The following is a 12,621-nucleotide window of genomic DNA, read 5'->3' on the forward strand; positions in this document are numbered from 1 at the left end:
TTCAAGTTTGAGGCCAACCTGGGTTACTGAGCAAGTTCAAGACTGGCCTGGCCTACACAGCAAGATCCTGTTACAAAAAAAATAAACTTCATTAATTAAATTCAAAAAGACTACAGTATGAGAATTTTATTTGCACTACAGACCTCAGGTCTAGTTCTAACAGGCATGATAAAGCAGCCACTAAATTTTAATAATAAAAATTTTACAGTTAAAGGGACCTAACATTTTTCAAAAACATATAGCAAATTTTGAAAAATAATCTTTGCTCCTCTATAATGTTTAACTTTTGGGTTACAACTTTTGAAGCTGTCGTGAAATGACAAAACTAAAAAGACAACAAAACAAAATTGTATACAGAGTAGAATGGTTGTCTTCACAAGTTCATTTAATTCTTTCAACAGTTCTGAAGGGCAAACTCTGTCCTGTTTTACAGAGCACAAGCAGATGAAACATCTTGATTAATGTGTCCCTCCAATAGCCCCATAACCCCCATTAAAAAAAAAAACAAAAACTACTGAGGCCAGAGGATCACAAGTTTGAACACAGCCTGGGCAACTTAGCAACTTAGTGAGACCAAGTAAAAGGCTGAGGATGTAGCTCTGTGGAAAGGCCCAGAATTCACTTCCCAGTACTGCAAAAATAAATAACTGAAATAAATTAAAAAACTCAAAGTTCATAGAAATTTGTTTAACTATGGCATACTTAATCAGTTATCTTTTTACTTACGCAGTCTCCTAGTTAAAAAAGATTATGTTAAGGTAGTTTTACAAAATGCACATCTTACTCCTTCATAAGAAAAATCTAAAACAAAGTACTGAAATCAGTAAACCTTAAAAGAAAAGTCATACAATTGAAGAGAATGATAAAATGAGATATCCTGAAAATTATGTTTGTAGTCTCAAACTCTTTTTTTGTTGTTGTTGTTGTTTTTTTGTTTTTGAAACAGGATCTCACTGTGGAGCTCAGGATGGACTTGAATTTACTGTGCATTCCAGAATAGCTTCAAATTAATGACAATCCTCTTGATTCAGCCTATCAAGCACTGGGATCACAGGTATGTGCCATCATGCCCACAAACTCTTGATATTGTACAGTTGTACTGTATCATATGATTTTCATTTCTGCCTGATTAGTTTCAGAAGCACTGCAAAATATCAAACAGTAATTGAATGTGTATAATTCTAAAAAAATCCTAACATGATACAAGAAATCCCGTTCAATTATTCTAGATAGTGATACCAACTTTATCAAATTGAATTCGACACTGAGCTGAAATTAAGTTAGTTTTCACTAGTGATAAGTTTCAGATGCATTACCAAATCTCCAAAACTAGAATCAACTTTTCTAATATGAAGGCATGAAGGAAATTATTTCAGAACTTTCCACTGAAAATTTGCAAACCCTTTATTTTCTCAAGTTATTTAAAAAAGGGGGAGGCAGGGATGTAGCTCAGTAGCACAGTGCCTGCCTGGCAAAGAAAAAAAACCCTGAGTTTGATTCCCAATACAAAAAAAGACAGCAAGGAAACGTCTATTTTAGGATAAAGACTTTTCTTCCTTAACAGACATATCCACTGATGTCAACCTTTGACTGTAGGTGGAAGTGAGTTCTTGAGTGAGCTTATGTCATCTGACCTGTATTTCAGATTTTGACTCTATGTTTAATACTTTATTTGGCTTCATCCTCCTCTCAGCAAATATACATATCTTAAACATCAGAATCACCTGGGAGTAGTGGTGCATTCTTGTAATCCCAGCACTTGCGAGGCTGAGGCAGGAGGATTGCTGTAAGTTCGAGGCCACTGTGGGCTAAGTAGTGAGACTGAACTATACGATGAGACCTTGTCTCTGAAAACCCAAAAAGAATAAAAAAATAAAGGAATACACAGGATCTTCTCTGTGATGATTTTGCTTAGCGTTATCTTTTTCATTCTATGAATTTCTATAGTAATTACAGTATCTGAATTCAAATATCATTCTGGATCATTCTTATTTTTTCTGTGCCTTTCATATGCAGTTACTTTATAGAATTGCAAGATGCTCATTGGAACTCTAAAATCTGTCTCACATTTTATAGTACTCTACAAGGCTTGTGGTATTTAATAAGCACTCATTAAAGGACCTTTTTATATCAATAATCAAGATTAACAAGGATATCAATATTGTATTTTTAAGTTACTGTATAACATTTAAGTACTATCATGTCTACCCAAAGCCTCACGCACTTATAAGTGGGGCTTTTTGGAGATGGCTGAATCTAGGATGTGTACTACTGGGATCAAGGATGGGCTGTTGGGATTGACTCATGGTGCAATTCCAGGATTAAGGTTTTCCCTCCTTGAGTGTGAGTGCCACTCACCCTAAAGTGAAGAGCCTGGATAGGATATAATGGACAGAAAGAGGATCCTTGCTTGTTGCTCATCACTTGCCGCCTTCTGCCTGCCACTAACTGCTTCTCCTCTGCAATGGCCCTCTGCCATGACATACAGCCTTGAAGCCAGCCCACTGTGAACTGAAACTTTACTGTGACCCAAATAAACTTTTTCTCCTTTAACTTTGGGCAATGAGTATTTTGCCTCAGCAACAAAAAAAAGACAAGCATCTATGACCTGTTCTGAAAGTATAGTCTATAAGGTGCAAAAATAATTATTCTTAAATAACCCATTCTGAATATCAGAAAAATTGGAAAAAGTTACATATACATTACAGTAATATAACAAACTCTACAGGTGTATCTAACCACCAAAATATAAAGATCTTGGGATTATGAAACTTGGCTGGTCACAGAAGACAAGTAAATCTGAAGTAGGTAATAACGGTTCATGAATGTCACACATTTTTTAGGTTTAACAATGCCTTCGTCATGGGGAGGGTGGAATTCCAATTTCACAGGCTTTGAGATCTGCCCTGGGAATTGGTGGAGAACACTTTTAAGTGGGTCTGAATGGGTCATGGAGTTACTTACTGTCTGGGGGTATACGGTCCCTTATTCCTTCATCTCTGCCACTGTTCTTCATGTTCTGCTTCCCAGCCCCTATGAACTAAGCAGTTTTGCTCTGCTATACCTTTTTGCTAAGTTTCTGATTTGGAGCAAGTTGATAATGGACGGAATCACTTCAAACTATGAATAAATTAAATCTCTCTTCCTTTAAATTGTGGGTACTGGGAATTGTGTTTCTTTGATAAGAAAGCTAATACAGCCTTCATAACAACAGTTAAACAGTTTCTTTTTCTCCTAAAAAATTATGTTTGCTTTCCTTTCATTGAGGATCATCAAACTTAAAGATATTATTTAGAGTAGTGCAAGAGTTCAGGGAAAGTCTCTTTGGTAGATGCATGGGGTAGGGGTCACTCTCCTAATTTAGTTCTAATTTTAAATACCATAACATTTTCACGTAATTTTCAAATTGCGTAAGATACATATTAGTAATTCAACTAACTATGTGATAACGAAATATGACTGTGTGAAAGGGAGTCCTGGGGGATTGAGCCTAGGGGCTCTACACTAAGCTACAACTCCAGTCCTTTTTTTATTTTGAAATAGGATATTGCTAAATTACTAAATTGTTTAGGCTGGGCTCAAATTTGCAGTCCTCCTCCCTCCACTTCCCAGAGTAAGAGTGCTGGAATTACAGGTGTGAGCCACCATGTCTCAATTTTTTGTGTAAGTAGTATCTTGCAGAATATTAGCAAAGACTGTTAAATATATGTTCTCAAAGTAGATCATCTTTATTTAAATCTAGACAGTATTTTCCAAATGTGCTACCTGTAGCAAGTTCCACAATTTTTCTGTATCAAATTTCCTCATCAGAAAATCAAAGGTATTATCACTGTACGTGACACATGGCAACTACTGGCTTTGTTAGAAATATCTAGATTTAAAAGATATCCAGTCTAACAATTATCAATTTACCAAACTTTAGAAATTCATTCAAAATTATTTATCACCTACACCAGTAGTAATAAATACAGTAGTTTCCAGGTGTGGTGTCACACACCTATAATCCAGCTACTCAGGAGGCTGAGACAGAAGCCTGTGGCAACTTACAGAAACTCTGTAAATTTTAAAAATTTAAAAATGGCTCAGGATGTAGTTCAGTGGTAAGAATGCTGCCTGGCATACACAAGGCCCTGGGCTCTCTCCAGTACCACAAATAGAAACAACAACAAAAAAGCTAAGTATGATGATACCTGCTTATATTCCCAGCAATGAGGGAGGCAAAGGCAGAAGGATCACAAGTTCAAATCTATGTAGGCAACTTAATGAAATTCTGGGTCAGAGAAAAAATACAAAGGGCTGGGAATGCAGCTTAATTGCACAGTGCCCCTGGACTGGATCTCCACTACTTCCCCCCCATCTCCCCACAGAGCTTTAGCCATACAATCATAAGTTACTTTTAAAAATGAGAGAATGAATGTAAGCGTGAGGATATTTAATACAATAAAAGCCACATATGCCTATTTGCACTGTTCTTTAATTATGTACTAAAAATGCATAAAATAATTTTTTATTAGAAAAATATAAGGCTATTAGGACCAGAATTAAGTGAAATATTACAAAGGCATATATACACATTTCCCAAATAATAGTGAGTATGCAAAAGTTACAAAAACTTATAATTTATTTATATTAAGAATGACTACGATACAAAATGCAAAGATACCAATTCTGCAAGATAAATGTAATTATGTATCACAAATAAAAAATAAAAAATGTCAAATTATTTATATTAGAATTATACACATATCTCCTAAAGTTAAGAAACTAAACAAAATTCATATCGAAATACAACATTCTAAACTTGGCTAACTAAACTAAGTACAAAGCATGCATGACTATTGTTGCACATTAAGAAAGTCACTTAATTTATAATTCATTGGGTTAATACACCCACAAGCCTAAATTTATGACTTTATTTGTATTTATTTAGGAAACAGGTCCCTGCCTGGTAAGACAAAAGATTTTTTTGCCAATCTAGGCAAGTAAGTTGCACAACTAAAAGGCCCTTTCTGCAATGTGGTTTCCCTGTACCTAGTACTAGGAATATTATTTATTGTCAAAAACCATGAATTTGGTATCACATATTTTAGAGGATTCTTTTCTTTGAAGACAGTTATGCTCACAGCAGTACTTCCAACACTGAACAAAGGTTATTTTTCTTAATACTGCCCATTGTTTTTTGGTACCGGGGATCGAACTCGGGTCCTTGCGCTTGAGAGGCAGGCAGCAGAACCAAAAGCTAAATCCAAGGCCCTACTGCCCAGTTTTGAAAGAACAGATTGTCAATTCCAATTTGCACTCGTAAAATAAATCTTTTCATGTTTTAGAAGAAATACTTTACTTTCCGGTATCTTGAAAATCTTGAGGAAATATAAAACAAGCTAAATGAAATATTATAATTGGCAGATGGAAACAGCATTATGTCTTTCTAAGTACTGTATCCTTCAACATGTCCTTTGAGAGAATATTTCCGCATTATTCTTTACAATATTAAGGTAGAAGCATTTATGATTTGGTTAAAAAAAAAAAAAAAAGGCAGGGCCAGCGATTGAGCTCAGTGGTTCTGCTACCTGCCTCACAAGTACAAGGACCCGAATTTGATGCCCAGTAACAATAAAAAAAAATTTTTAAAAATGCATACACAAAAGTGGTATTTAAGCTATTTCTTATCTTTCTTAAACTGTTCTATTCACCTAAAGAGTTCTAGGAAAGAGTGCTCACTGAACACAACTTCCAATGGATTAAGAGATAGTTTTTATATATTTTTAAATTATCTGACAAATTATTTTCTCAAGAGCTGTATTCCTTAGATTTTTCTAGATATTCTAGATTATTTTACATGTAACAGTAATAACTGGTGTCCTAAGAGTTTATTATATGTTAAGTATTATAATAAGGGTTTCGTATTTCTCACGAGCCTATAAAATAACTATCATCGTCACCTCTAATAGACAAATTCAGAGATAACATTTTAATGTCCAAGACCACTTTTTCTTGGTAGTGCACCTAAGATTTCAATCCACTTACTATCTCTGACCCCCTAATAGTTTCTCAGATCCATGAGATAACACCTAGAGGTGCCCAAGTATGATGGGAAGTGAATTTAGATATCAAATTATAAAAACAGAAAATTATATATAATTAAGCTAAACAAGGAAAGTTCATAGGAATTGACATCTTAAAAAAAAAAAAAAAGAATAGTTATTGTTAGGTGTGATGGTACTGCCTATAATCCCAGCTACTTTGAAAGCTGAGGCAGGAGAACCAAAAGTTCCTTGGGCAGTAACTCAGTAAGACCTTGTCTCAAAACAACAAATAAAAAAGGCTTGGGAATGCAGCTCAGTGGAAGAGCACTACTAGGTTCAATCTCTAGTACTACAAAAACCAAAGCAAAACAAAAAAACAAACTGGAGGTGCAGGCTAACTGTAAAGTGCTTGCCTGTAGAGGTCCTGGGTTGGAGTCTCAGCACTTAAAAAAAACCAAAAAACAAAAAACAAAAAAACCAGGGGTGGTGGTGCACACCTATTATCTCAGCACTTTGGGAGGCTGAGGCAGGAAGATCAAAACCAGCCCAAGCAAGTCAGCAACAATAAAAGAAATTCTACCTAGATAATAGATCTGAATAGAAAAGATAAAACTATACTTCTTCTATAAGATTAAAATTTAAAAAGATATTATGCAAGAGGACATAAAATGATTCGACTCTCGAGCCATACTGTAAAAATTAGGAGTACTAGTAAATGGTACTTAAAAAAAGACCAAGTACTTTTAATGGACTTATCAACAAGCAGATGAAAAATTACTTGTAAACTAACACTAAGAAAACACAAGAGGAAGTTAAGAGTTTTGAAAAGGCACCTTGACAGTAGTACTAAATATACTATTTTAAGCCATAGAAAATCAACCCCAAGAAATGCTAGTAGAACATAAACTAAACTCATCTTAATTTGGAGTTAAATCTTAATATCTGCTCGTGTCCATTTCCAGAAGAAAAGAATGATTAAATCACTGTTCTCGTAATAACCATTACTTACAGTTGATTCAGGGAAAAGTTGTTCTGAGAAGGCTAGAAACCTGACAATCTTACCATTTTTGCTTTCAAGCTCTAAGAAGAAAACGGAACAGAGATACACTGGCAAGATAGGAAAAATAAGGGAGGAAGACTTAAAAAAAAAAAGGCAAAACCACCAATGCTTATGTTGCTACATATTTATAGTAGCAAGTATTCCTGAAGACAATGCACTTTTCAAGTTCAGAAATTATATTACTAATCCAAGAAATAAAAAAAATATATTACCTGTCAAAATAATTAATGTTTTCTCTTTAAAACCAACTTTATTGCTTGACACAGTTGAACATTCCTGTAACCCCAGCAGTCTGGGAGGCTGAGGCAGAAGGATCCCAAATTCAGGCCCAGCCTCGACAAATAGTGAGACCACGTCTCAAAACAAAAAAATTTTAAAAGGGCTGGGGATCAATCCCAGTACTGCCAAAAAAGAAAAGAAAAGAAAATCAAATTTCTCCCTCTAGGGTCAGGTCAGTTAGACTAAAACTCTACAGTTTCTACAGCTCTATTATATTATCTGAAAGTATGGGATTAAAAAAAAAAGCAAAATAACTAATGGGGGAAAATGCAAGCTATGATTCATAGAATAACTTAAAACAGAGTTTTGATAGCAGTTGCTTTAGCCAGAACTGTTAGAATCACCATCATAAAAAAGGTCACTAATGAAATACACTTGCTGTTAATATTAATCCACACAGGCAAAAAGAACGGTTAGCTAGGCTTTCCCAGTAAGTAGGAGTCTTTGATCTAAAACTAATAGGTCACCTCCACACTCTGCATATTTGAAAAAAAGAAGACCACAGCAGCTTTCAATTTATACCATATGTGTGGAGATAGATATAAATGTATCCATTTTTACTAGTTTCAAATAAAGTAACACAGGTCATGAGATGACAATGGTCAAGTTGGTCTTAGCTGGTGGCAGTGGTGCCATTTATCCTTTCCTGCCACAGCTGCCTTTTATGCAACTTGACTATGAGTGGGAGGAAACTGGCACACCACACTCTGCCTACCCTATGAGTTTATCTGCTTTCCTTCCATAATGTTCTGAAAAATAGATCCATTTAATACCACCAGTAAGTGCAATAACTGTGGAAAATATGCCCTTACCTTCCAAAGAGTCTTTAGGATCTTAAAAGCCAATGTTTGAAGTATATCATTATATGTAAGAACTGCTACCACAATGAATCTAAGAGTGACTCCGGCAAAACATATTTAAGAATACATTTTTCTTTTGGGAGTGAGTCATACTGAGTAGGTATATACACTAAAATCCTAGTTTTCCTGAGACATGCTGTTGTTTATTTATTGCTAAAACATGTAAATATGACATTATTGATAAAACCCAGGGCCTTGAACATGTCAGGAAAGCCCTCTACACTGAGGTATACCTGCACACCTAATTACCGTTTTTTTTTCTAAATTCCTTTCAGTATCACTATTGAATGTCACTGGTCATTTGAGAAACGCAAATTAAAACAACAATGAGATTCTATCTTACTCTAGAAAGAATGGCTATTATCAGGAAATCAACTAATAAATGCCGGAGGGGTTATGGGGGAAAAGAAACCCTTTCCACTACTGGGGGGAGTGCAGACTGGTGCAACCACTGTGGAAACCAGTGAGGAGACTTCTCAAAAAATTAAAACTAGAGGTTCCACTCGACCTGGCTATTCCTCTTCTTGGTATTTTTCTGAAAAATTTAAAAGCATCACACCACAGTGATATATATGCACCCATGTTTACAGTGGCAGTTTTTAATAGCTAAATCTTAGAAACAGCCCAAATGCTCATGAACCAATGAATGAAGATTTTTTTTAAACAACGGAGTACTACTCGGTCATAAAGAAGGATAAACTTGACACATCTCTAGCTAAATGGATGCACCCGGAGACCATACTCAAGGGAAAGAAATCAGAAACATGTTTCTCTGGTTCGAGACACTGAAAGTGTAAATTAGGACCAAATGTATAACAGATACTGTGAAATAGGAAGAACATGTTCAAATGGCAAGGGGAACTAGGGAGGGGGAAAGGAAAGAAGGGAAAGGAAATAAAATAAGAAGAAAAAAATGGAAACAGTTTCTGTAAATAAGGGGAAGAGAAGTTGAAAGGAGGGCAGGGGAATGGGGGAAAAAAAAAGAATCAAGATATATCAGGTACAGGTACAAACTCCCTATGCTGAATGTGATCATTATGTATACCTAAAATCTACCAATCAACTTAATTAAAAAATAAAATAAATAAATATCCTTTTTCAGCTTATTCTGTCTTTGGAGGACACTGACTTGACAAAATTTATCTGATATTGTGAAACAGTAGTTCAAATGATTTTTCCTTGATGGAAACAAAATTATTCAACGCCCACAAAAGCAAAAGCAAGTTTGATTCTAGCCCGGTCCAACGTGGTGTAGAGAATATGAACTCTTATCTCCAAACTCCTTAATTAATGGCCATCACATCATTCTATTCACACAGCTCTCACAGCTATCATTAGTCAGTTCACTGCTCATTTGTCAGTTTTCTTATTATTTTATCTCTTTGATAATCTAAGCGAGTCATTCTGTTGAGCTACTTCACTTCCATTACGGCATTTAATGTGCACACAGTGCTTCAGTACATGGTTCTGTAATATATTACATTTCTGGGGGAAAATTTCTTCTCTTCCTGCCAGGGAAAGATAAAAATTAAATAATCTCAACCTATTTGCATGGCAAATTTAACCTGAATGTTTGAAAATTTTTAACATGGTGATGAGATAAATCTGAAAGGAACATAATAAACAGGAATACAGCTTAGATTTCCATCCTATGTAAAACCAAAACCAAATATTCAAGTTTTTTTTTTTTTTTTTTTGTACTAAGGATTGAACTTGGAACCTTGAGCTTGCGAGGCAGTTGTCCGCACCACTGAGCTAAATCACCAGCCCATCATCAAGTTTTTAAGTACCAAAAATTTACTTCTCGGGTCAGGGATTTAGCTCAGCGGTTTGGTGGCCTGCCTTGCAAGCACAAGGAGCAGAGTTCAATCCCCATACCAAAAAAAAAAAAAAAATTTCACTTCTCTAAGACAAGGTGTTACTGAATGCTTTCTTTCCCCCCATCCTGACTCAGATGTAATAAGGTAATTTTACAGGGACTTTTTTGACTTTTAAAACTGTAAACTACATTGTATTCTTTATGCAATATATTAAACGGGCTATGGACCTGAATCTGGAAATGAATCATTTTATCTTTGGTAAGCAAAAACAATGGATACACAAACTGCAAAAACAGTTCAAAATAATTATCTGAGGGCATAAATCACTTTCAAACTCAGAGTCAGTCCCCTCTCCCCCGAAGTACTGGGGACAGAACCCAAGGTCTTTACCTTAAGCTACATCTCCAACCCATATTTTTTATTACTTTTCAAACTTTGAGTCAAGTGGTCTGTGTGTGTGTGTGTGTGTGTGTGTGTGTGTGTGTGTCTGTCTGTCTGTCTGTCTGTCTCTCTCTCCCTCAGCAGTACTGGCGATGGAATGCAGGGACTTCACAGAGTTACATTTCCAGCCCTTTCTTTACTTTTCATTTTGAGACAGTATCTTAAGAACTTGTGATCCTTCTGCTTCAGCTATCCAGAGTGCTAGGATTAAAGGTATGCACCATCATGCCCAGATTTATCTTACTTTAAAAGCTGAACATAGCTATAGTTCTGAAGTATACTGATTTAAATATGTTATGTTATGGTTTTTACATGCTGTCTAAGGCCTTGGCCCTTACTCTTCACAACCTTCTGAGGTTGGCTGTTTTCATACTGCACCAGAGAAAACTGGGATACGAGGAGATTAAATAACTTTCCAGGTTGCAAAGCTTGAATCTTGCTCTGAAACTGAGGCTCCTTCAGCACTCTACTGCCTTCTTGGTAACACAGAAAATCTAACAGTACAGTTAAAACTCTAGGTCGGGCATAGTGGCACACACCTCTAATCCCACCACTATGGGAGACTGAGGCAGGAAGAACACAAGTTCAAGCCCAGTCTGGGCAACTTAGCAAGACTGTCTCAATAATAAAAAACTTTAAAAAGGGATGGGGATTGCAGCCCATTGTAAAGGCTCCAAGTTCAATTCCTAGTACCGCACACGAAACAGAAGAAAAATATAAAATTCTAGTTCTATCTGATATGTTACCCAAGCCAATGTGAATTACTTTGTTTTCTGGTTGTCAAGAAAAGTTTGCCATCAACATTTCCTGCTTTTAGGTGAGGAAGGTGACATAAATGAACTGTTTTTCTCACTGCACTTATTGCACAAGCACTAAAACCCAAAAGGAAGAGGCCTAACTGGTTAAATTTTTAAACTTTATTTCCTGCTGACTTACAAGATCTTACTGATACACTGAATTTAAATGTTACTATTTTCCTTCTGTACTAAGACACTTAAGTTATTTCAGCCTTAAAGGAGTCAACTATGCAACAGTCCTTTTACTTGTTAAGGAAGTTAAAAGCAGGTCAACAGGATATAAACCTAGGGTTTTTTTTTTCCCCTCTTTAGAATTTCTTAATGACGTCTTAATTAAAATAAACAGAACAAGTGGCTCACCAAAAACAAAGTGTGGCGCAAAAGTTGGAGGAAAAAAAAAAATCAAAACAAGCTACTGTATATGGTGACACTTTCACTAGTATTAAAAAGGCGAAGGTTGGTTTCTGTCTCCACTTGAGTAACTTCGTCCGGACCACAATGGCTACTTGTTAGTATCCACTACAACACTTAGGTTCAAGTAAAAGACAAGCCCCCCCCCAATCAGGACTAAAGTCTGTCTGTCTGTCTGTCTGTCTGTCTCTCTCTCTCTCTCTCTCTACTGCATCCTGAGGGGCACAGAGGGCCCATGCTTTGCATCCCTCGCCCCCACAACTCCCCTACTATCCAGGAGGCAGAGCTCAGAACCAGGAGTCCAGACAGTCCTCTTACCAGGGCAGCGACCCAAGTACAGACACCCTGCCCCCTCCTCGTACCACAGCGTCCGCGTCCAGGGTTTGGGGCAGGGGCAAGAAGAGAAAGTCCTGAGTGGAACAGAATGGGAGTAAGAGGGTGTCTGGAAGCGAGGAACGGTCCCTCCCCAGCCTCGCCAGTGGGACGAAGGCCCAGGACAGGGAAGGAGCAGCCGCCGCCATGATGTGAGTGGCCCTGCCGGGGGGCGTGACGCGGACGACCCTGCGCGCAAGGCCGCTCTCTTTCCTCTCTGCCTCCCCCTACTCTCCGGCGTGGGGCTCGGCCACGACCGCCTCCGATACTCACGCTTTGTCCACCAGCTCCCGCACCTTCCACATGTTCAACATCTTGCCCCACGCAGGCCGGGCTGCCGCCTCCGTCTCCTGCTTCCCACGGACCCCAGAACACTTCCGTGCCGGGGCAGGTCCAGGCCGGGGTCGCTGCCGTCACCCGCCGCCTGGAACTCCCCAGTCAGCTCCTTCCCTTGCTACAGCCACGGCGCCGCCGGTGACACGTCGAGACGCGGGGGCAGAGGCGCTGCGTGGACCGGAAGTGCCCGCCTTTCCGCTGCGCGCGGAGCACATCGGG

At 37.6% G+C, this 12,621-nt stretch overlaps 1 protein-coding gene across 2 annotated transcripts in view; it reads right to left on the reverse strand.

The window, feature by feature from the left end:
• The window catches only part of Clint1 (clathrin interactor 1), a 71,363-nt gene extending 58,780 nt beyond the window's left edge, over window positions 1–12,583 (reverse strand). The window contains exon 1 of one of the 2 annotated variants that reach the window (XM_010622273.3): window positions 12,340–12,583. In XM_010622273.3, the coding sequence (XP_010620575.1) occupies window positions 12,340–12,380 (41 nt within the window). In that variant the 5' untranslated portion in view covers window positions 12,381–12,583. The remainder of the gene's footprint in view (window positions 1–12,339) is intronic. The other variant, XM_010622274.3, reaches the window with a different exon arrangement.
• Between the last annotated feature and the right edge of the window lie 38 nt (window positions 12,584–12,621).

This window comes from Fukomys damarensis, unplaced genomic scaffold (genome assembly GCF_012274545.1).
Source record: "Fukomys damarensis isolate Sample0158 unplaced genomic scaffold, DMR_v1.0_HiC HiC_scaffold_9, whole genome shotgun sequence".
NCBI lineage: Eukaryota > Metazoa > Chordata > Mammalia > Rodentia > Bathyergidae > Fukomys > Fukomys damarensis.